At 37.4% G+C, this 25,287-nt stretch overlaps 1 protein-coding gene, 2 long non-coding RNA genes and 1 other non-coding gene across 4 annotated transcripts; 1 reads left to right on the top strand and 3 right to left on the bottom strand.

The window, feature by feature from the left end:
- Positions 1–1,487: 1,487 nt before the first annotated feature.
- LOC130464187 (uncharacterized) lies at positions 1,488–4,241 on the bottom strand. Its single transcript, XR_008924528.1, has 4 exons — positions 3,658–4,241; positions 3,459–3,558; positions 2,739–2,803; positions 1,488–1,728 (listed from the first exon to the last, which is right to left on the bottom strand). It is a non-coding gene; the product is annotated as an uncharacterized lncRNA (long non-coding RNA).
- Positions 4,242–9,794: 5,553 nt separating this feature from the next.
- Positions 9,795–13,077, bottom strand: LOC130463870 (uncharacterized). Its single transcript, XR_008924064.1, has 4 exons — positions 12,739–13,077; positions 12,533–12,632; positions 11,813–11,877; positions 9,795–10,802 (listed from the first exon to the last, which is right to left on the bottom strand). It is a non-coding gene; the product is annotated as an uncharacterized lncRNA (long non-coding RNA).
- Positions 13,078–13,692: 615 nt separating this feature from the next.
- On the top strand, positions 13,693–13,799 carry LOC130464647 (small nucleolar RNA R71). Its single transcript, XR_008925015.1, has one exon. It is a non-coding gene; the product is annotated as a small nucleolar RNA R71 (small nucleolar RNA).
- A 4,882-nt stretch (positions 13,800–18,681) lies between these two features.
- On the bottom strand, positions 18,682–23,358 carry LOC130463532 (uncharacterized). Its single transcript, XM_056832691.1, has 4 exons — positions 23,206–23,358; positions 21,986–22,141; positions 19,986–20,072; positions 18,682–18,760 (listed from the first exon to the last, which is right to left on the bottom strand). Exons 1-4 carry the CDS (start codon positions 23,356–23,358, stop codon positions 18,719–18,721), a joined length of 438 nt encoding a protein of 145 aa, XP_056688669.1. The 3' UTR covers positions 18,682–18,718.
- Between the last annotated feature and the right edge of the window lie 1,929 nt (positions 23,359–25,287).

The raw sequence follows: 25,287 nt of genomic DNA, 5'->3' as shown, positions 1-25,287 counted from the left end.
GGCGATGGCCTGGCTTCGTGCTGGGCCTCGTCCGGCAGGCCTCGTCCGATGCTTATTCGTACGATGCGCTTCCGATTAAATTTTCCGATTCCGGAATTCATTTCCGATACGAACAATATTTAATATTTCCGATTCCGGAATTAATTTCCGTTTCGAACAAATATTTAATATTTCCGTTTCCGGAATTATTTTCCGATTCCGGTAATATTTCCGATTCTGACAATATTTCCGTTTCCGGCAATATTTCCGATTCTGGCAATATTTCCATTTCCGATAATATTTTCCGATACGTACCATGTTTCCGTTTCCGGCAACATCTACGACTTGGATAATATTTATATTTCCGATACGATCCATATTTCCGTTTCCGGCAATATCATCGTTTCCGGAGTATTCATTTCTTGCCTGTGACGATCTTAGCTCCCACTGAAACCAAGATCCGTCGGTTCCGAATATTCATAGATGGAGTATTTAATGCCATTAAATACTTGATCCGTTTACGTACTATTTGTGTGACCCTACGGGTTCAGTCAAGAGTAAGCTGTGGATTAATATCATTAATTCCACTTGAACTAAAGCGGCCTCTAGCTAGGCATTCAGCTCACTTGATCTCACTGAATTATTAACTTGTTAATTAATACTGAACCGCATTTATTAGACTTAACATAGAATGCATACTTGGACCAAGGGCATTATTTCCTTCAGTAAACTCACAGGAAATCCAATTCCACTTGATTGAATAAAAAGAATCGTCACACCCACGAGGGACGAGGTCACGCATTAGCCTCGTGCTTTTTCGACCCCCTCACACCTGCAGATTCTTTACCACTTCTAAGAACTTACCAAACTGCTTGTCTAGCTTGTTCTTTAGCTGGCGATGAGGGAAGGGAAGTTTGATAGGTGGAACTTGTATCTCAACTTTCTTCTCAACCCTTGTGTCAGCTTCCTTCTCTTTGACCACCTTCTCACTTTCTCTTGGCACAGCACCACTTACAGATACTTCAACCCCTTCCTCTATAGTCATAGGTGGCCCATCATACTCATATCCACTCCGCAAAGTGACAACATTTACAGACTCTCTGGTCACAGGCTGTGAAGGGAGTTGACCCTTGGGTCTCTCTGTGAGAGTAGTAGCCATTTGTGCCAACTGTTTATCCATGATCTTGTTATGAGCAGTGAGGGCATCGATTTTGGCATCCTTTTCGCTCAGAGACTTCTGCAATTCTAACATCATATTCCGCATCTCAACAAGCATGGGATCAGGCTGTGTGGGTTGAGGCTGTGGAGGAAAGCCAGGTGGTCCACTAGGCTGCGGGTTGTAGTTACTTCGCGGTTGGTAGGGCTGATGTGGTGGTGGTTGGTAAGGTTGTTGTGGTGGTGGAGTGTAACACCCCAACAATTCCCATTTTCTAAAATAACCTCTTTTTAAATATAACTGTAGGGAATTATCAAAGTATTATCGCCCGTGTGAAAACGTTACGGCTTATTCAGAATTTTGCAGCGGAAAACATAAAACTAACCTTTAGGTTCATAAATAATCTATTACATATTAGGTCCAAACCAATTAACTGAATTAAGGAAATACGAATAGTACGACAAATTTCAAATCCAAGTTAACAAATTAAATCACTTAATTAAACGAATAGAACTACAAGCTCTCTAATCCCGATCCCAATGATGCATCATCTTCAAACCTGTAGATGGGCAACGCTTATCGATCCTTAGAGACTGCTCACCAAAGATGGGTCATTACAGGATCAATAAGGCATAGCCATGATCAACACACACAAACAAAGCACGTAATCAGCAAAGCTGAGTACTACATACTAAAACAACAACAATCCTAGCATGATACTATCAAACCAACAACCCTAACATGATACTAATAAATATAAGTAAGGACAGACAAAACATAATAATTTGACGATTATACTTGACTAGACTAGGCTAGACTGGACTAGACTTTTATAACAATAATATTATTTTAATTGAAATAGGCAATGGACCGAGTTTTCTAGCTAGGCGAGGTACGGGCGCGACTCCGTAACCTCAGTGACCTGCGATATCGAGGAACGTTTGACTGAAAAATAGGACGCGGTGATCAATCCGGTCCGAATGAAAGGCCATGGGCTACCACCATGAACCCCAACTCCTGTTTGTCCGTCACTTTAGACGTGCACAGTCTAAAGCTATTGCTACTCAGTTTCACTTTACATGATTTACAAATTGACACCCTGTTATGACTCAACAATCACATAAGGCATACAACTCACATTTATTTATAACTGTTTTTATCTTGGAATTGAGTAAGTGATCACAAGGCATCAAACAAGACTCATTCCAATTAACTCCAATCTTTTCTTTAATACTGATCAACCCCTGAATATGGGTATAAGGTTTCTACTTACTAAATAAGGTCCTCCGCCCTCATAAAGTAGTGAAAAGCTAAAAAGGGAACAACAATTAATTGATCTGAATTATATACTGAATAATCTAGTGTTCCCAATCAAACATGTTTGCATCAATCTTCCATACTAACATGTTATAATCCTCAAAATGCAATAAAGGTTTAATATGTTCATCCAACAGTATCAAACATGCGATATCAACCTGACTAAGTTCATCAACAACATTAACATAACCAAGTTCATCAACGATTCAACATAACCAAGTTCATCAACAATTCAACATGGTTTCAACAATTAGCACACATTCCAAGCACACAGGTATGTACGTACCTTGTGTAAACAAACTGATAGGCCACCTTAACACTTTCAAAAGTCGCCTAGAGAGAATTCTCCGCCTAAAACAACCAACAAGTAATACCAATCAATTTCTAATCATTGGTAACCATAATAAAGCATTCTAAATGCATCCTAAACATATTTAGAGCTCTCCCCAATATCAAAACTTAACATTTGATTTCCTAGCATCATACTTATTGAATTAGTGATTGAAATTCGTTGAAAACTTTTGCAAACATCGTACTTTAAATTTTCAGCAATACTAATTCATTTGAAAAGCTTCCCCAAGGTCAATCTACGTTCCTAGTATCTCACAACAACCAATTCGATAATTCATACTCAACCTATCATGATTAAAACTCATAAAAACCTTGAATTTCGTAATTTAAACAATCAAAATTAATATTTCAAAGTAATTTGATAATCTGAAAATTAATAATTTTATTATATAATTTGCAAAAATCTGAAATTTATAACTTAAATCACAAAACTCCTAAATTTAATTCAAGAAACTTAATTCAAACTAATACATCATGAATAAACCCTAACTCAATATTTAATTACCCAAAACTGAAACAATTCGTTTATAATTAGCAACCCAAAACTGAAAATCATGTTCAAGCCATAAAAATCATGAATTTCATATCAAGAACATAATCTAATTAACAAACTTTAATTTAAGATAATTAGTCACTTAGGATTTAAGAAAGTAACCAATTCAAGAGTTTAAGGGGGGGCTGGCCGGCGGACAGCGGTGGCTCGCGGCAGGGCTGAGCACGGTCGCGTGCGGTGGTCGGCCTTGAGTCACTGGTTGCTGCGCGAAAACGAAGGGGTCAAGCCATGAGAGCAAGAACGAAAATAGGGAATTACAAAGAAGAAGGAGGAAGGAGCTTGAAGGAGAAGGAGGATTTACCGTCGATGGTGGTCGGCTGGGCGGCGAGCAGCGGGAGGGAAGGAGAGCTGAGTTGCGTGAGGGCTTTCTCTCTTTTTTTTTTTTTTTGGTTTTCACGTGAAGAATAGAGAAGAGAAGGGTTTTATTTTTTTTGTTTGGGCTTTGCCCAATTGGGCTAGGAGTAGGATTTAGGTTGATGAATCCACCATGGGTTAGGACTTGTTTTCTAATTTCAATAGAACGTGGTTTTGCAATTCGAACTCGTTTTAAAGTAAAACTCGAAAATACATTTTGATTTCTTAAACCATTTAAAAGTATTCCAAATGAAATAAAGTAATTACATTTCAATTACATATTCGTTTCTAAAATCCGTAATCTATGTTTAAATATACATTAAATATATTAAATATTCGTAAAAATATATAACTAAAATGTATAAAATTACGGGGGATTACAATCTACCCCTCTTAAAAGAAGTTTCGTCCCGAAACTTGACACGAAAATTCACATGTTTTTCCGAACTTCTCAACTTATTCTGATTGTAGAAGTACCTTGTGTCACTCTTGTGCACTCTTTTGCCACTAAGAGTTACTTATTATATTCACGAACACATTTCCTTATGCGGAGAATCTATTTACTTGCATCAACATGTAAAGGTTGCTAAAAATTAAGCATAAAATGCATAAAAATACCATAAAAATAGGTAAAAAGCGCGAATTCTATCGCATTCTACCCCCCTTAAAGAAAACGAGTTACGCCCTCGTAACTCACCTCAGAAAATAACTCTGGATACTTGGTCTTCATGTCATCTTCGGCTTCCCACGTTGCCTCTTCGTACTCGTGGTTCGACCAAAGCACTTTCACTATGCTGACGTCCTTATTGCGTGTACTACGCACTTTTCTATCAAGGATTTTCACAGGCCTTTCTTCGTATGTGAGGCTACTATCAATCTGGATTCTCTCAGGCTCTAAGATATGACGCTCGTCATGGATATAGCGCTTTAGTTGGGAAATGTGAAACACGTCGTGCATCTTTTCGAACTCCATTGGCAAGGCTAACTTGTATGCTACTTTCCCTATTCGTTGCAGAATCTCATATGGGCCTACATACTTGGCACTTAGCTTGCCCTTCTTCCCAAATCTCATCACACCCTTGGTTGGTGATACTTTCAAGAACACTTTATCGCCTACTGCAAATTCATCATCTCTTCTTTTCAAATCAGCATAACTCTTTTGCCTATCCTGGGCAGCTTGAATTCTAGCCTGAATTATTTTCACATTCCTGACAGTCTCTTCAATGAATTCCGTTCCCAAGACTATATTTTCACTGAAATCATTCCAGCAGGTGGGACTTCTACATTTTCTCCCATATAGTGCCTCAAAAGGTGCCATCTTAATGCTTGCGTGGTAGCTATTGTTGTATGAAAATTCGATCAAGTCTAGATGGTCTTCCCAACTACCCTTAAAGTCAATTGCACAAGCCCTCAACATATCTTCCATAGTCTGGTTAGTTCTCTCAGTTTGACCATCGGTTGCAGGGTGGAAAGCAGTGCTCATTTTCAAAGTTGTCCCAAGGTTCAACTGGACTTTTTGCCAAAATTTCGAGAGGAATCTTGAGTCACGGTCTGAGATAATATCGGTTGGGACCCCATGCAACCTCACTACATGCTTAATGTATGTCCTTGCAAGCTGTTTCTTTTTCCAAGTCTCTTTAATCGGAATAAACACGGCTGATTTTGTTAGACGATCCACAATCACCCAAATGGTATCATTTCCGTTCTTTGATCTAGGCAAGGCAGTAACAAAATCCATAGAAATGGAATCCCACTTCCATCCAGGCACTTCTAAAGGTTGAACTTTCCCCATGGGTCTTTTGTGGTCTATTTTGACTTTCTGACAGGTTAGGCATCTAGACACAAACTCAGCAACTTCCCGTTTCATATTAGGCCACCAATAGATTTGTTTCAGGTCTTTGTACAACTTGTCACCCCCAGGGTGCACAGAATATGGAGTATTATGCCCCTCATCCATAAGACGTCTCTTGAGTTCTTCACACTTTTGTGGTACGCACCATCTCCCTTTGAACCTCAAACTACCATCTTCATGAATCTTGAAATCCACTTCTTTCCCTTGACCCATCTTTTCTTTGATTCTCTCTAGGCACTCATCCCCAGCTTGACTTTCTCTAATCTCCTCGAATATAGACAACCCCAATGATAATGCACTCAGTTTTGCTTTGGTTTCCCCAGGGTTTACTATTTCCAGGCTAAGTCTCTGCATGTCGCGACACAACTCTTCAGGCACTATCAAGACATTCATACTATGGCTAGATTTCCTACTCAATGCATCGGCAACTACGTTTGCTTTCCCCTCATGGTACTGGATGTTCAAATCATAGTCCTTGATCAACTCTAACCATCTTCTTTGTCTCATGTTGAGATCTTTCTGGGTGAAAATGTATTTTAGGCTTTTGTGGTCTGTGAAGATCTTACATGTTGCCCCATAGAGGTAATGTCTCCAAATTTTCAAAGCGAAAACAATCGCAGCTAGCTCTAGATCGTGGGTAGGGTAATTAGCCTCATATGGTTTTAATTGACGCGACGCATACGCAATCACCTTCCCATTTTGCTGTAATACACACCCCAACCCATTCTTCGACGCATCACTATATACCTCAAACCCTTCATTCCCATCAGGCAAGGTTAAAACAGGTGCTGAGGTTAAACGTTCTTTGAGGATTTGGAAGGCTTCCTCACATTTTTCGCTCCACTCAAATTTTGATTCTTTCTTCATCAAGTTGGTCATGGGTCTTGCTATTTTTGAGAAATCTCTCACAAATCTCCTATAATACCCAGCTAGACCTAAGAAACTCCGAATATCAGACACATTCTTCGGGGTAGGCCACTCACTCACAGCTTGAATCTTGGCAGGATCCACAGAGACTCCTTCCTTTGACACATAATGCCCCAAAAATGCTACCTTTTCCAGACGGAACTCGCACTTAGAGAACTTTGCATACAACTGGTTCTTCCTAAGCGTCTCCAAGATAACCCTCAAATGTTCGTCATGTTCCTTTTCATTCCTCGAATAGATCAGAATATCATCAATGAATACCACCACAAACTTATCTAGGAACTCATGGAAAATCCTATTCATCAGATCCATAAAGATGGCGGGTGCATTCGTTAACCCAAAAGGCATTACTGTAAACTCATAATGACCATAACGAGTCCTAAATGCAGTCTTAGGAATGTCTTTTTCAGCTACCCTCAATTGGTGATATCCCGAACGCAAATCAATCTTTGAGAATACACTTGCCCCGCTCAACTGGTCAAACAGGTCATCTATCCTAGGCAAAGGATATTTGTTTTTGATTGTTACGTTGTTCAACTCCCTATAATCAATACATAGCCGCATACTCCCATCTTTCTTTTTGACGAACAATACTGGAGCTCCCCACGGTGATGCACTAGGCCTAATGTACCCCTTGTCGAACAAGTCCTGCAATTGTGTTTTTAACTCACTCATTTCTGGGGGTGCCATCCTATAAGGTGCTTTGGATATAGGTGCAGTTCCGGGATTTAACTCTATGGTAAATTCAAGGGTTCTAGCCGGTGGCATACCCGGAATCTCATCCGGAAATACATCTACAAATTCTCTTACGATTGGGACATCCCCTATCTCTACCCCAACTTTCTTACTCACATCTTGGACACTACAGAAAAAGAGTTCACACCCTTTATTGACCAGTTTCCTCACTTGAAATGCGGAGATCACCCCAAAGTTCCCAGACTTCCCGAAACGTCTATATGATATTGATTTCCCAGTAGGGTTCTTTAGGCTTACTTTCTGAATCTCGCAGTCTATCCTGGCCTTGTATAAGCTTAGCCAATCCATCCCCAGAATCACATCTAGGTCCCCCAAACTAAATTCTATCAAATTAGATGGAAAAGTGCAATCTTTTATTTTCAAAGGCAAGTTCTTAAATAATTTCGTACACCTTATTGTTGCACCATTAGGCATACTAACAGGTGAATCAATTGCCTCAAAATCTACTAACTTCAAATTTTTAACAATAGAGGTCGAAATAAAAGAATATGTTGCCCCTGAATCAAACAATGTTTTAACAGGTAAGGAGTTGATAGAGAAAGTACCCGAAACTACGTCTGCAGAACGTTCAGCTTCATTTCTACTCATTACGAACAGCTTTCCGGGAGCCTTGATGTTATTGTTGTTTCCATTGGCATGTTTGTTTTGGTTTCCCTGGTTGTTTGGTGCCCCAGCAGGCTTCGAACCTTGGTTCCCCGAATGGTTAAACCCTGGTTTCCTTTGGTTACTACTCCCACTACCATTCTGCTCTCTCTTCTGCTTTGTAAAGCACTCATACTCTCTATGCCCCTTCTTACGACAGTAGTTGCAAGTCACCAATTCCCCCTTACAGTCCTTCCCAGGGTGATTGTTGTTGCACATCTTACAGTGATGCACTCTGTTAGGCTGGTTTTTGTTGGTGTAGTTATTCCCCTGGTTATTCCTTCCCTGAAAGTTACCATTTCCATTACCATCCCCATTTCCATTTCTATTCCTTTTGAAGTTCCCCTGACTTCCCCCAGCATTAAACTCTTTCCTTTTATCCCCAACAACAATGTTCTTTTTGTCCCTCCTGGTCTGCAGGCCATAAATATGGGCAGCTCTTCCATACACAATGTCTAAGGACGTAAAGGTTTCCCCGCCTAATCCCAGTTGGATCTCATCGGTTAACCCTTGCTCAAACCTCTGAGCCTTTAGTTCCTCAGTAGCTACCACCTCAGGTGCAAACCTCGACAAAGCTATAAACTTACTGTAGTATTCAGCAATGGCCATATTCCCCATCCTAAGGTTGATAAATTCCTGGGCTTTCTGCTTCCTCATAAAAGGAGGATAGAACTTCCCCCTCAAGGCAACAATAAAAGAATCCCAATTGAATCCCTCAGCAGCGCTTAGTCTAGTCCCATTTTCCCTCCACCAAAGGTCGGCCTCATCTTTCAGGTAGAGGACAGCTTGGCCTACTTTCATATGCTCAGGACAGTTTACCGCCCCAAATAGTTTCTCAAATTCCCTGATCCAGTTTTCAAGGAAGGTGGGGTCTGCCTGCCCCTTAAAGTATGGTGGCTTAACTTTCGCAAGCCTTTCAAACATGTCCCCTGCAGAATCGGGACGCTCAGTTCTTTCCTGGGTTAGTTTTTCCGCCAAGAGGCGAATAGCAGCAGCTAGGTCACTATTATTGGCCATCCTAGAGCGCGACCTGAAATTTATATGCTCTAATTCAGGTTCAAAACTTTACTTACATTATCCTCTAGCAATGCAATATCACATTAACATTCAAAATGCACACGAAATGAACAATCATGCAAAACATTCAACTGAGAGACAAGGAATAACTTCAATCATCACGAATAATAAGTTAGAATAAAAGAAGAAAACATTCCCCTTGCGTGCCCGTAAAACTCTGATCTTTTAGATAGTCAATAATCTAGCTTTTATTCCTCAGAAGAATGTCAATAACAATCCTAAATATTAACACACACCTGTTCTCAAAATAAAGTAAAAAGGTTCTACGATATAAACATAAACTATGGTTGGGCGGATTGTCCAACATTTTTCTCACACACAACTAAATATGTAAGCAAAGCTAAAGGGAAACGTCATTAGACTTGTCCTTTGATTCGCTATAACCTTCTAGGGTGAATAACTCATATTTAAGTTCATCATCGTCATCCATATCAAAATAATAAGCTTCTTTTCTTGGCCTAGAGGATCTTCGTAGACCTTGAAGTTGATGATTAGCTTCCACAGGCTCAGGCTCAGGTTCAGGTTCATGTTCGGGCTCAAACTCAAACTCAGGTTCAACCTCCAATTCATGTTCGAATTCAAACTCAAATTCTTGTTCGAACTCAAACCCAAATTCATGCTCAAACTCAGGCTCCGAATCGCTTTCAGGTCTCAAAACAGCTTGATAAATATCGACTCTAGTTTGCCCTCTAGCACGATCAAATTCACGAAGGGCTTCATCATCACTATCAGGTTCTCCTGCTCTTAAAACTCGACGCAAAACAAGTTCATGGCTGGTGTAACTGTTAATGTCAGACTCGTAATCCATTTCATTTTCATCATCGCTTAGAACAATAGGGTTAGAATTGCTCCCTATTCTATTTCCTTGTATGCCAGACATGATTAGTGATCTATAACAATTAAACATAGTTTCTATGTTAGTAATTAGTACTCTCACTTACCGTATGATCCCACAATACACAATAAGTAAGAATATATATCAATCGCAATGCATAGGGAAGACACGACAGTTAGCAGGTAGAGAAATTACAATCATGTTGACATAATGCATGCACAATGCTTCTATTCTATATGCCCTTTCCTATACTACCCAACTCTCAAAATAATCATAGTATATGAAACATTGAAGCATAAAAGGATAAACAAGAATGATTTATAAGAATTAGATTGATTAAAAGAATAATTATTAAACGATAAATAATTAAATAATTTTTTTTTTTTTTTTTTTTATTTTTTTTATTTTTTATTTTTTTTTTTGAAATATTCATTTAAATTTCAAAAGAATCGAAATACATTTATTCGCATAAAAACGTATTTCAAAGCACGATTCAAGAGTCAATATTAAAATAAATTCAAACATTTCTAGCTAATAACTTTAAATTTATTCACTAGTGTGAAATTACTTTTACATAACTAATTAGTTGGTTAGGCGCCTAAGATATAAAAGGTAGACACGAAATGTCAGTAAAACCTTTAGCTCAAAAATACCACTTTGTAACACCCCAACAATTCCCATTTTCTAAAATAACCTCTTTTTAAATATAACTGTAGGGAATTATCAAAGTATTATCGCCCGTGTGAAAACGTTACGGCTTATTCAGAATTTTGCAGCGGAAAACATAAAACTAACCTTTAGGTTCATAAATAATCTATTACATATTAGGTCCAAACCAATTAACTGAATTAAGGAAATACGAATAGTACGACAAATTTCAAATCCAAGTTAACAAATTAAATCACTTAATTAAACGAATAGAACTACAAGCTCTCTAATCCCGATCCCAATGATGCATCATCTTCAAACCTGTAGATGGGCAACGCTTATCGATCCTTAGAGACTGCTCACCAAAGATGGGTCATTACAGGATCAATAAGGCATAGCCATGATCAACACACACAAACAAAGCACGTAATCAGCAAAGCTGAGTACTACATACTAAAACAACAACAATCTTAGCATGATACTATCAAACCAACAACCCTAACATGATACTAATAAATATAAGTAAGGACAGACAAAACATAATAATTTGACGATTATACTTGACTAGACTAGGCTAGACTGGACTAGACTTTTATAACAATAATATTATTTTAATTGAAATAGGCAATGGACCGAGTTTTCTAGCTAGGCGAGGTACGGGCGCGACTCCGTAACCTCAGTGACCTGCGATATCGAGGAACGTTTGACTGAAAAATAGGACGCGGTGATCAATCCGGTCCGAATGAAAGGCCATGGGCTACCACCATGAACCCCAACTCCTGTTTGTCCGTCACTTTAGACGTGCACAGTCTAAAGCTATTGCTACTCAGTTTCACTTTACATGATTTACAAATTGACACCCTGTTATGACTCAACAATCACATAAGGCATACAACTCACATTTATTTATAACTGTTTTTATCTTGGAATTGAGTAAGTGATCACAAGGCATCAAACAAGACTCATTCCAATTAACTCCAATCTTTTCTTTAATACTGATCAACCCCTGAATATGGGTATAAGGTTTCAACTTACTAAATAAGGTCCTCCGCCCTCATAAAGTAGTGAAAAGCTAAAAAGGGAACAACAATTAATTGATCTGAATTATATACTGAATAATCTAGTGTTCCCAATCAAACATGTTTGCATCAATCTTCCATACTAACATGTTATAATCCTCAAAATGCAATAAAGGTTTAATATGTTCATCCAACAGTATCAAACATGCGATATCAACCTGACTAAGTTCATCAACAACATTAACATAACCAAGTTCATCAACGATTCAACATAACCAAGTTCATCAACAATTCAACATGGTTTCAACAATTAGCACACATTCCAAGCACACAGGTATGTACGTACCTTGTGTAAACAAACTGATAGGCCACCTTAACACTTTCAAAAGTCGCCTAGAGAGAATTCTCCGCCTAAAACAACCAACAAGTAATACCAATCAATTTCTAATCATTGGTAACCATAATAAAGCATTCTAAATGCATCCTAAACATATTTAGAGCTCTCCCCAATATCAAAACTTAACATTTGATTTCCTAGCATCATACTTATTGAATTAGTGATTGAAATTCGTTGAAAACTTTTGCAAACATCGTACTTTAAATTTTCAGCAATACTAATTCATTTGAAAAGCTTCCCCAAGGTCAATCTACGTTCCTAGTATCTCACAACAACCAATTCGATAATTCATACTCAACCTATCATGATTAAAACTCATAAAAACCTTGAATTTCGTAATTTAAACAATCAAAATTAATATTTCAAAGTAATTTGATAATCTGAAAATTAATAATTTTATTATATAATTTGCAAAAATCTGAAATTTATAACTTAAATCACAAAACTCCTAACTTTAATTCAAGAAACTTAATTCAAACTAATACATCATGAATAAACCCTAACTCAATATTTAATTACCCAAAACTGAAACAATTCGTTTATAATTAGCAACCCAAAACTGAAAATCATGTTCAAGCCATAAAAATCATGAATTTCATATCAAGAACATAATCTAATTAACAAACTTTAATTTAAGATAATTAGTCACTTAGGATTTAAGAAAGTAACCAATTCAAGAGTTTAAGGGGGGGCTGGCCGGCGGACAGCGGTGGCTCGCGGCAGGGCTGAGCACGGTCGCGTGCGGTGGTCGGCCTTGAGTCACTGGTTGCTGCGCGAAAACGAAGGGGTCAAGCCATGAGAGCAAGAACGAAAATAGGGAATTACAAAGAAGAAGGAGGAAGGAGGAAGGAGCTTGAAGGAGAAGGAGGATTTACCGTCGATGGTGGTCGGCTGGGCGGCGAGCAGCGGGAGGGAAGGAGAGCTGAGTTGCGTGAGGGCTTTCTCTCTTTTTTTTTTTTTTTGGTTTTCACGTGAAGAATAGAGAAGAGAAGGGTTTTATTTTTTTTGTTTGGGCTTTGCCCAATTGGGCTAGGAGTAGGATTTAGGTTGATGAATCCACCATGGGTTAGGACTTGTTTTCTAATTTCAATAGAACGTGGTTTTGCAATTCGAACTCGTTTTAAAGTAAAACTCGAAAATACATTTTGATTTCTTAAACCATTTAAAAGTATTCCAAATGAAATAAAGTAATTACATTTCAATTACATATTCGTTTCTAAAATCCGTAATCTATGTTTAAATATACATTAAATATATTAAATATTCGTAAAAATATATAACTAAAATGTATAAAATTACGGGGGATTACATGGAGGGTGTTGAATCTGGTAGGGGTTCTGAACATTAGTACTCCTATATGATAATAGGGGGTTGTTTTTATACCCCTCATTGTATGAGTTGGAGTACGGATTGTTCTTCTTGTAGGCCTGGAATGCATTGCATTGTTCAATAGAGCTCCTACATTCCGGTGCATAATGACCTTGCATCCCACAACTATTACAGACATTGGCCAACTGAGCACTCATTGCGGCGACACTAGCTTGTTGGGTGGCTTGGGAAGATGCGTTTTCATATTATCCAGCTTGTGATGTAGGGCAGTTAGCTGAGCAGTAAGCTGTTCAATAGAGTTCATCTCATGCTTAACACTACGATCGGCAAAACCTCTAGGATTCCCATATTGGGCACTATGGACGGCTATCTCCTCAATCACCTCTAAAGCTATAGGCACCTCCAGTTGCATAAATCTCCCATTGGCAGCTGAATCCAAAAGACACCTAGACTCATTACCCAGACCATTATAGAACTGCTGAACCAGGAACCAGTCCTCAAAACCATGGTGTGGGCACTCTCTTTGCAAGTCCTTGAATCTTTCCCAAACCTTGAACAAACTCTCATCTGCTTGTTGAGAGATACCTAATATCCGTCCCCTTAGACAAGCTGTCTTCTCAGGTGGGAAATATTTAACATAGAATGCAAGGGCCAAAGAATTCCAATCGGTGATTTTCATAGTTGCGCGGTTGAGACTATTAATCCATAGCTTTGCCTTCCCACTCAATGAAAATGGAAAGAGTATCTCCATAGTCTGCTCTGGTGTTAAATTCTTCTGCTTAATGGTGGCACAATACTGAATGAAAGACTGAATATGGAGATTAGGATCTTCACCCTTTTCCCCACCGAATTGGTGTCTCTCGATCATGTTTATCAGCTGGGGTTCGATCTTGAAATTCTCGACCGCAATGGAAGGCAAGATTGCCTTGGGGAGCATAGACAGACTTGGTTTAGAGTAGTCTGTAAGCCTTGGCACAAGTGGGGGTGGCGGTGGTGGTGCTTGGTCACCCATCTCTGAATCTGTATGGAATAGATTGCTAATCAGATAGTCGGATTCAGAGTCAGAATAGTCTCTCAACTGTTTAACGAATCTACGCCGTCTACGAAAGGTCCGTTCTGGTTCAGGATCGAACGAAGTCAGATCGCTGGTATGGACAGTCTTGGGCATAAACAAGCAAAAACTAGAAAACAGTCGTGAGATCCGGTCTCAAGGAACGGGAGTCCCTTGAGAAGTAACAAACAATAATCTAGAAAAACAATTAATAACAGAAAATAAAACCGTTTCCCCGGCAACGGCGCCAAAATTTGACAGGCTAAATCGTACTCCTATCAAAGATAAACCTAACGTTCACCAACTAAAAATATAGCAAGGGAAGCAGGGATCGTATCCACAGGGAAACATGCGTTCTTTCTACTATTAAATTACTAATCTAGACTACTGGTAACAAGAGTTTGGATTGGGTTGTGTATTAAATTAAAGCAAATAATCAAATCAGAAAATAACAATATTAAAGGAATCTAGGGCAGCGGTTCACCATAAATGCAGACCGGGATTGGACAACGAACAATGACAATCAATTAACAATCATAACTAGGAAAACATGCATCTCTCAAATCTTATGAATTCCTTAGGATAGAACAACTAGCGGGCTCTCGCTACGTACTAGAAATAATTCATATCTAATAGCCACAGACCAAAAACATCGGATTTATAACTCTCGGCGCATAATTCAAGGTTAATCAAACTCAAATCAAAATAGTCCGGCCGAACAGAATTGACGAGCAATAATAATAAGCTATAGAAATTATAATCAATCAATCAATAATCAAGTCCACATATAATCCCAATCATGCATTCATGGATCCCCTAAACCCTAGAAATTAAACTACTCACTCATGATAATAAATAACAAAGCAATTAGCATAATGGAAAACATGATTAAAGCAACAAAATAAATTAAGGTAGGAAATAATACCGAATTGAAGAACAAATAAAATAATAAAGCTTGGATCTTTACTTGAAATTAAAAACTAAGTATTTGAATAATTGGAGAGAAAACTAGAAATAAACTAAGTATTGAAAACTAGAATAATAGATGTCACTAAAAATATAAGGGGCTAGTATTTATAGTTTGCCCAAAATAGAGCCCAAAATCGAAAATAAAAACTCGCGAAATACGCTGGAGGTTGGCTTCGCCCGATCGGGCGATGTGCTCGATAGTCGGCCCGATCGGGCAAAATTCCGCCCGATCGGGCGGTTGCAAAATGTCCAGAACAGCGCCCTGAATGACCGCCCGATCCGGATCGGGCGAAGCCCGCCCGATCCGGATCGGGCGAAGCCCGCCCGATCGGGCGCGTGTTGAAACTGCACGATCCTCTATTTTTGTACTTCCTTCGTTATTCGCTTTGCTTCAAAACTCTTCAAACTTAATGTTTGTGCTCTCGAAAGTACATAATCTCTTGTATTGATTCAAATGAGTAGGAAATGCACAAAAATATGCTAATTCCTACAATGATGAACCTGAAACTACAAACACACTACAAGGAGCACATTAGTACTAAAATCGCTCCGAAAAGCTCATTTGAGATCAAAAAGTACTAAGGGACGGGGGTAAAAACTCTATATAAAACACACATATCAATCAGATATGCGAAAAAACGAACCCCTCAGCTCCCTGCTATCTTATTTGTAGAAGTAAGTACACCTTTTTTTTTCCTTTTTTTTTTTTTTTTTTTTAATTTTTTTTTTTGTGGAGCTTGTATTTTATAATGTTAAATTTTCTTGCCATTATTGTGTTTGCGATTAATTGATTAGATATACGTACCTTTCCTTAATAATTGCAGATTATAACCATAATTTTTTATGGTGGTATTTGGAAATCATCTACCCCTCCGTCCCTTAATACTCGACCTGTTTTGACCAGACACGCTTGCCAATGCACAACTTTGATCACCAATTTCTTTAACTACATATTATAAAAACTTAAAAAATATATATTAAGATGAAGTCAACAATATATTATATATTAACATTTGTTTTCATATACTAGAAATAAAATAGGGTCAAATTGAATTATGTGAATAGTGCAAAAAGTAAAAAATGATAGAATATTAAGGAACGGAGGGAGTAATGTACCTGAATTGACCTAATAATTTATAAGTACTCTGTATATAATTGGGATCTCTTCGAGTCTTGCATAGTTGCATGGGTGAAGGACAAGGCCGGCTAAAGGGCAGTCCAATCGGACCTGTAGCACCGGTCCACATAATTTTTTGGGCCCAAACGAATTTATGTTGGTTAAACTCCCAGAATTGTTTTTTATATATTTAACCGCTGCTCTAGTAAACAATCTATGATATTTGTCCCAGTTGGTAAGGGGTACAGAATACCAGAGTTCGATTCTTAACTCTTGCTGTTTCTCTTTTTTTTGTTGCTTTTTTCGTGGCTGTCAAACTTTTTCCATCTATTTCTAAAATTAACCCCATAAAACGTTAAATCATATTATTAATTTGGCTCTGTATTTTGTAAAAAAAAAATAATATTAATATAATAATTATGTGTTTTATATTAAATAATTGTCTGTAAAAAATTTTAGGGGCCCAATATCTGTATTTAGTACAGGGCCTCTAAATTGTCGGAGACGGCCCTGGTGAAGGAACCATCTATGAAGGCCGCCCTTACTTCCTAGCTTAATTAGGTGGATAAGACAATGAACAACTTGAATACAAAAATCTATGGGTTAATTAGTTAAAAGCTATGAATTTTCTTTAGCGAATCAAATCTAATTATTTAATTAACAATCAAAGCAACCTTTTAAGTTACTCTGTATACATTACTCCAAACTAAGCCATATATGATATATGTAAAGCCTTAATTATATCATTAGCTAGGGTTGTCAAAAAGCAATATGTCTGGTAGCATAAGGTCACATCTAATAACTTTATCCTTGTAATTTGCTGGCCTTATTTGTCTTTCATATATATATATATACTATAAAGTCATTATATAACATGCAACTAACTAGTTTCCAAATCAATGATATTTTGACTTAGTGGTTAAAATTGAGGACATATGAACCATATATCTCAGGTTTAAATCCCCTACTCATTTATTGTGGCTCAAAAAATAATAATATAATTAACTGGTTTCTTATTATTATTACAGAGTATTAAACAAAGGATAACTTAAAATATTTGGTTCTTCACATGTGTGATGTGTGCATTGTTCCAAATGATACAGTGCTTGGTTTGACTTGGAGTGATCGAGCATTTACAGTACACATGCAATACACGACTTATCTAAAACAATGACTCACTATATGCTTGAAAAGCTGACTAATGAGTTGATCCCTAATTTTTAAGGGAGTGTGGAGTTAGACTCTGAGTTTGAAAATTCAATATTCATTTAAGACTCTATTAATTTCTCCATCCAAATCAAATTAGGTCACATCATAATATTTTATCCTACTTAATTATTTTTTTTAAGAGTTTAAATGAGTCTGTATAAAAACAGGAAGAATGTTGTTGTTTGAGATCGGATAACGAAAAAGTAGATAAAAATTAATGAAAAGTTGATGTGGCAGATTATGGAGATTGCGGTTGAGTATAAGGGATAAACTCACTCTATGTAAAGTATATATTCATCAATCATCAAATTAGGGAGCTTGTGTCCAAAATGGACGACACATGCCACGTGTGAGAGTTGTGAAAATTGACACATGCCACTTATGAGAGTTGTTGAGTCAAAAACTGACTATCTTAATTATGCACTAATCTTCCTAGGAGTAATACTAATTAGAGAATAAAAACTCGCACTAGTGGAAAAATACCTGTTGAGGGGGGCATTTTGGGCTTATTGAGGCGAACATAGCCCGCTTCGACAGACGTGGCTTCAACAGCTCACTTAGCTGTTGAGGCGGGCTTTGTTCGCCTCAACAGGTCATCTGTTGGGGGGGGGGGGGGGGCTTTCAAAAGCCCGCCTCAACAGCTCAAAACCAAAGGGAAAAATAAGGACCTGTTGCGGGGGGCATTACCAAAAGCTCGCCTCAACAGACACCTCTGTTGAAGCTCACTTCTTAAATGCCCCCCACAACAGACCTGTATTTTTGCGCCAATACCTGTACATTGGCGCCATAAATTCATATGTTGTTGAGGCGTACATTAAAAGCCCCCTTCAACAACATTAATTTTTTTTCCAAATTCTTTTAAAATATAAAATAGGTGGCAATAACCAAATCTATATAAATACACCATTGAGTATTGAAACCTGTACACCAATCAACACCAGAATAGCAGAGGTATGAATCTGCTTATTTTTTATTAATAAATCATTAAATTAACTTCATTTATATTAACCTAATAGAGAAAAGCGTATAGTACGTACGTTTACAATTTTTAAACACCTAGCTAGCTAGTCTAACAAATTAAAACTAATATTAACAAATAAAGACAAAAGGCTAGAGAGCTAGTCTAACAAATTTCTCTAATCCGGCCACTTAGCTCCCTTTAGATCATCCATTACAAACCTTAATTAAGGCCGTGTTGACTTTCTTCCAATCGACTCGATCCCTGCAAGATGGAAGGAAAATATATGAGTACCAAAGTTTACACTCACGATATTATCTTTACATTCCATTGGATCATAAAAAGATATAGTTGCAGACTATAGAGATAATTAAATTGTTGAAAACCATGCAGCTAAACTGTACTTCTAATTGCTCTGTGAGCATTAAAGTGTCCACGAAAGTTGATGCCTGTCAAACCATGATTAGTTGGTTAATTTGAATATGTCGTGGTTTTTAAATCTAGGGCCCCCGAGTGAAGCCCTTCCTTAACGTAGACGGCAAACAAATAATACTGCTAGCTTCCTGATACTATTACGTTTAAAGGTCTCATTCATTCGAGGTTCGTACATTCAGAAAACTTAAAGTGACTAACAGATAATCTATCAACCAAAATTTGATGATGATATATATGAAACCCGAAGTTTCTCATACTTCCTTGGACTGACTGTGCTGTGAAATCGCTGTCAGTATTAGATAAAAAATCTGAACACTATTAGTTATTCCGAAACATACATGATCAGTAGATCAATGATTTTGGCGGAAACTGTCTTCATACCTAATCCAAATTATTGGAAGAGTATGAGAATACTAATCTTTATATAAATGTATATTTGATTACAAAGTGAGAGTGTACTGACAGCTAATCAGAATACTAATTTGTATTAAACAACTAATCAGAGTGTACTGTTAGGAGAATGTTGTTTTCATAGATAAGTTCCAACATTAGTTTCTAGTCTAATAAACTACTCTAGATGGATTCTGCACTTAGCTAGCTGAATACAGTAATCCTGCAGACCAATGTCCAATAGTTCGACATCAGATACGTGTACGTGTTCTACTGTTAAGCATGGAAAATGACAGCAATTTCAATGAGATTTATGACCTAAGAGTGCATGCTATAGCATCAGCTGAAAGATTATGTGAATTCATGGAAAATAGGAAAGCGAGGAAGAGAAGAGAGTTAACTACATGAAATAGTGGAAGAAAAGAACATATATAAAATATTACCGTTATTGTGCCCCCCACATAACATTTTCATCTATTTTCCTATTTTCCAGGTGGTAAAAAATAATTTTTTAAAAAAAATTAGGTGGTAAAATACAAGTTTTAGTTTTTTAGGTGGTAAAAAACAATTTATCCAAGACAATAACGAGCTAAGTAAATAGATTCCCCACTGTAACAACAATATGTTCTAGCTAGTTCTAATCAGGAAGCTAAAGTGTCCTTACCTTGATGTCTGGATGAGTTAAAATATACACTCCAAGAGATGGATCTAGAGTGAAACCATTAACACCGCTTCCAGTACTCAAAACAAGCTGTAAAAACAACAAAAATTGCCATGTTTTAAGCACCTCAATTTAAACAAAGAAATAAATGAGAAAAAGAAAGAAAACAGGAGGAGACTGCCATATAATTTGATTTCTACAATTTTGCAAATTCAAACAGATAAAACAATTCAACACAATGACGGACCAAGCAAGTACGAAGGAAACAGTTAGCACACAAAATGATAATATTTTTTTTTCCTTGCTTTGCTGCTATAGTTTACCAATCTGCTATACTTAGCACCAGAATACGTGGGCATCACCGGCAGTATATCTTAAGATCAGCTGAGGCAACATAACCTCACTCACAATAGACAACATTAATGTCCTAAATCACAGGTTCCAATTAGAAAGAACTAGCTGTTTACTGCAAAGGAAACTTCAACAAACACACAGAATAATTTCCTTCAATAAATGTAAGAGCAAACCCATTTTCTGCGCTATAGTTCTCAAGCAGCAGAAAACACTAGCGCTCTGAAATACACAAGTCCAACATGAATACACTCAATCACATCATACAAATAACGATCTGCTTTCTGCAATACGTCCAAAGTTTTAACAAAACCTAGAAAACGGATCGAAGAAGAAACTACTTCGATTTTATCAGATCGAAACAACAGCAACACATCATCATATACCATCCCAAAGAAACCCCTTGACGTCTTTCCACATCATACACCATTCAGACTTCAATACCAGCATTATTAAGGCAGAACCTTGATAAATAATGCTATTCAGGAATATAAATAAGGCAAAATGAAAGAGCACGTTTATACATCACTGCTCAATCTGAACTTATCGAAAAATGGGTTATAGTAGTGTTAAGTTAAACTGAACTTATTGGAATTCAACTGAGAAAAAGTGAAATTCTAAAGAAAAATAAATAAAAATAAAACATGGGATAATATTATTATTGGTGACATTAAGATTTCATTAAATTGTTACATTTAGTTCCTGTGAATATATATTAGTAGGAGTAGTACTGTAGTAGTATATAGGTCTCTAGTCTCTAGTAGTATATTAGTAGGAATAGTACTGTAGTAATATTAAGATTTTATTAAATTGTTCATTTGGCCAGAGACACGACTCTGATTTGTAAACAATAGCAAAAGGCTAGACCTTGCAGTATCTCGTCCTCACTCCTCAGCCTATCAAGTCTAAATCAGAAACCTTAAATCAACAAAATAAGGCCAGTGTAAACATATAATTCCATCTAGAAGAAGCATGTTAATTAGAAGATTAAAGAATATCCTTAACCAAACACAAGAATGCAAACATAGAGGCAATTTTGAAGATCTTCACAACCATCGGTGATACCCTCCCCGCCTGAACCAAATAGAAAAAGGACTCAACGACCAGACAACCCATAATAGTATAATACTCAATGTGAGCACGACAAATAGAACAACCTAGTAATGGCTATGAAAGCTGCAACATACATGAATCTCTAAAAAGCAGTAATGGCTATGAAAAGGACTAACTTGAAATTCGGGATTGAAGCCTATACCAATCAACAACAACTTCTGGTCAAATCTGTTCAAAAGAGTAACTTATCATATGTGCCAACTAGAACTTGATGCATTGGAGCAACTATAAGTTCAAACGTGAAAGCAACAAAATATGTATTGCTAGAAAAATAGGCTAGTAAAACACTCAACAGACCACCAAATATATAAGGAACAAACTCGCAATTTGTAACAAAAAGTTAAAACGGACAAAAATAAAAAAAACAAGATAAAACCATGGATTCAAATTTCAAAATGGGCAAGTCGACAAGAAATTCCAAGTTAATATCCAATATTGATCAATGTCACACACACGAACAACAAAAGTCTAATCTCACACAAGTTGACAACTCCACAACCAGGATTACAAAAAACAATTAGATAATCTACATAATATACCTCAGAGCCATGCTCCATATGGAACGTCTCTTGTACTCCACCAGGCACTATGATACAACTGTAACCTGAAGCCAGACGAGATTTAAAATTCTTTCTAGTTGCTGGAGATAGACCCAACCATGTCCATATATGCCTCAAAAAAGGAGTGTAGAATATCTAGCCATCAGAAAGAGGTAAGACTAATGATAAGAGAGAAAAATAGGAGGTCAGAAAAATTAGGACTTAGGCATGTAGGACTAACAACAGTAACTAGCAAAGACGTTAATTTTCGAGAAAGGCAGAAAAACTGTAAGATCAGCAAGAGAAACAACACCAATTGGCAACACCGAATGAGGCTCATAGCCAAAAACTTCATATAGCAAGGCACAGAACTTTAGTTTAGTGCCTTAAAAAGGATAACTGTGTTGCACATGCAATCAACCTCAATCCAGCAATACAGCATACCTAATATCCCGAATGGACCATAACAACCATCTTAAAGTGTACATAAGTGGTTAAGGAACAAAATCAATGAAAAGTCAAAACCTTCTCTTTTCTGTATGAAATCTAATATACTCTAGACTGGTAGGATTACAAAACTTTCCGGGCAGCATCAGTTCTAGTCAATGATCACCTTATTCTGAACATATACAAGCACATAAGTTCATAACCACTAAGAATGACTTTGTTTGTCAACGCGGGTCACGCAAGTGAAATTCATATCCGATAATGATCAATCTCACGCAAACGAACAATAAAACCGCTAACTCGCTGACACAAACTATCAAATACTCATCAGACAGATTAACATCAAAACAACAATCCTAAACCCAAAATAATGGACAAACAAAGTTTGAAATAGAAGATTGAAACAAGTAGAGTAGTTTGAGGAGTGTTACCCAAAGGGAGACGATAGTATCAAGAACCCAACCGAGTTGGCCAATGAAAGTAAGATAAGTCAATCCCACAACTACCATCATCTCATCATACAAAAAAAGCAGTAATAAAAGAAGACCCCATCCACCCAATCCCCATCCCCGGCTAGAACAAAAACAAAAAAGAATCAATTATAAACTAACAATTGAACTAGAAAACCACAAATATCAAACCCTAATTTGTAAATTCATCCAATATTGGAACATTAGCTTAAACTTTCTGCATAATCAACTCATTATGCTCAACTTATTGAAGGGAAACTGAATTTTAAGACCAAGCAAAACAAGAATCAATTAAAAGCTCACCTTGACAGATTGCGTCACTGTGTGAAACAGAGTCAACCGAGATAGGGAAGACGACGGTCGGGGGCGACTACTATGGAAGAGGAGGCGAGGAAGGTGGTGGTGGTGGTGGAGCCGCGCGGTGAGGAGCGGTGCGAACTCGCCTGCAGATTGCATTGGAAGCGTGCTTGCTTTGTTTGAATATAGAGATTTGAAGGGATTGTTTTATCGGTTTGGCGATGAGAAGCTATGTTTTTATTGTTTTAAATTTCGTGAATATCGGTTGAAGCGAACAAAACAAAGCCCGCCCCTTTAGACTAGTATCTATTGAGGCGGGCAATATAAAGCCCCCTCCAACAAGTTCTATTGAAGCGAACTCTAAAAAAGCCCGCCCCAACCTGTTAGTAAATTTTTTGACCCGTGTTGACTAAGTGGTTGTTGAGGCCCACTTATATATGCCCCCCTCAACAAGGGGGCTACAACAGGGGTTTTTTCCACTAGTGTCGAGTTTTCACTATACATTTAATCGATCTGCTTTACATCAAATTCTACGTTTTGAGACCAAACAGCTTCATTCCATACCGAATTGTTGGTTTACAACTCCCTGCAGACTCTACAAACTTCAGCTCAAGTCACACATTGCATGACCATGCAACCAGCAATGCAGTACTCACGTTGGGTGATTCTAGAAGCAAGCATGCTCAACAAGCTTTCCTAAATTCGCGGCAGTTTGTTAGAGAGTTAGTTACTTGATCCACCTTGTAATAATCAGCTTAGAATGCTTAGGTGTACAAGCAGATGATTCTGATTGGATCTTAGCCTTTAGCTCTCTTCCTATTGGTTAGAACACATCATCTAATCAGCTGTATATATAGTATAGTCTATTGTAATATTATTCATTAATTCAATACAATTCAAACTCGTTTCTCTTTCTCTCTCAATTACTTGAGTATTCTCTCAACAGAACTTCATGTTAATACATGAAAACTGACATGGTACAGAGCAGATCAACTGATCTTGCTGAAATTCTTCAATTTCTGACTTGATTTCTTGCTGCAGGCTACACTTTTGTTTCTTTTTCAGCAAATTCTTGGTAATCATTTCAATTTTCTCGATTTGTTTTAGTTAAATTTCAATCAAAATGCATGTTGATCAAGCAAAAAATCCTTCTCTTAATCCAAATTATGCATATGTTCTTAGCAACAATGATGTTAATGCTTCAAACTAGTGAGCATAGTTTTTGATGGAAAGTGTTTCAATGATTGGAAACATTCCATGTTTATTGCATTATCAGCTAGGAATAAACTTTGTTTTGTTGATGGTTTACTAAATCAACCAACAACAAACCAAATCATAGAATTTGGACCAGATGCAATGATCTGGTTATTTCTTGGATGCTAGCTTCTCTTGAGCCTTCAATTGAAAGAAGTGTTCTGTATTTGAAAACATCAAGGGAGATATGGCTTGATTTAGAAGATAGATTTTGTCAGTCCTCTGGTCCTCAATTGTTTCTTAGGCAACTCTCCTATTAGCTGGAAATCGAAGAAACAATCTACAATTTCCAGAAGCTCTTCAGATGCTGAGTATAGGGCTATGTCCCAAGCAGCAAGTGAGGTTACTTGGGTAGTTAGGCTTTTGGAAGAATTGGGTGTCACTTCTTTGCAACCAGTAGAGCTTAATTGTCACAACCAATCTGCCATTCACATTGCTAAAAATTCCATCTTCCATGAACGTACTAAGCATATAGAAGTGGATTGCCACTTTACTAGGGACAAGGTCCTAGAGGACCTGCTTACACTAAGTTATTTTCCAACTCAACATCAGCTAGCTGACATTTTTACAAAAATTCTCCCTAGTGCTCAACACAAAAATCTCTCATCCAAACTAGGTATGGTTAATTAATGTCTATCCCATTCCTAGTTTGAGGGGGGGGGGGATGTTGGTTTACAACTCCCTGCAGACTCTACAAACTTCAGCTAAAGTCACACATTGCATGACCATGCAGCCAGCAATGCAGTACTCACTTTGGGTGATTTTTGAAGCAAGCATGCTCAACAAACTTCCCTATATTCACGGCAGTTTGTTAGAGAGTTAGTTACTTGATCC

Source organism: Spinacia oleracea, chromosome 6, assembly GCF_020520425.1.
Source record: "Spinacia oleracea cultivar Varoflay chromosome 6, BTI_SOV_V1, whole genome shotgun sequence".
Lineage (NCBI taxonomy): Eukaryota > Viridiplantae > Streptophyta > Magnoliopsida > Caryophyllales > Amaranthaceae > Spinacia > Spinacia oleracea.
The sequence above is the reverse complement of the archived record's forward strand: the minus strand, read 5'-3'. Positions and strand labels throughout refer to the sequence as shown.

Bases quoted from the DNA above. Each gene is read 5' to 3' on its own strand.
- LOC130463532 (XM_056832691.1), bottom strand. From the start codon at position 23,358: ATGCAATCTGCAGGCGAGTTCGCACCGCTCCTCACCGCGCGGCTCCAC. The intron at 20,073-21,985 runs GTATATTATGTA...TTGTTTTTACAG, and splicing joins ATATGGAGCATGGCTCTGAG to CTTGTTTTGAGTACTGGAAG. The intron at 18,761-19,985 runs GTAAGGACACTT...TCCATCTTGCAG, and splicing joins TAACTCATCCAGACATCAAG to GGATCGAGTCGATTGGAAGA.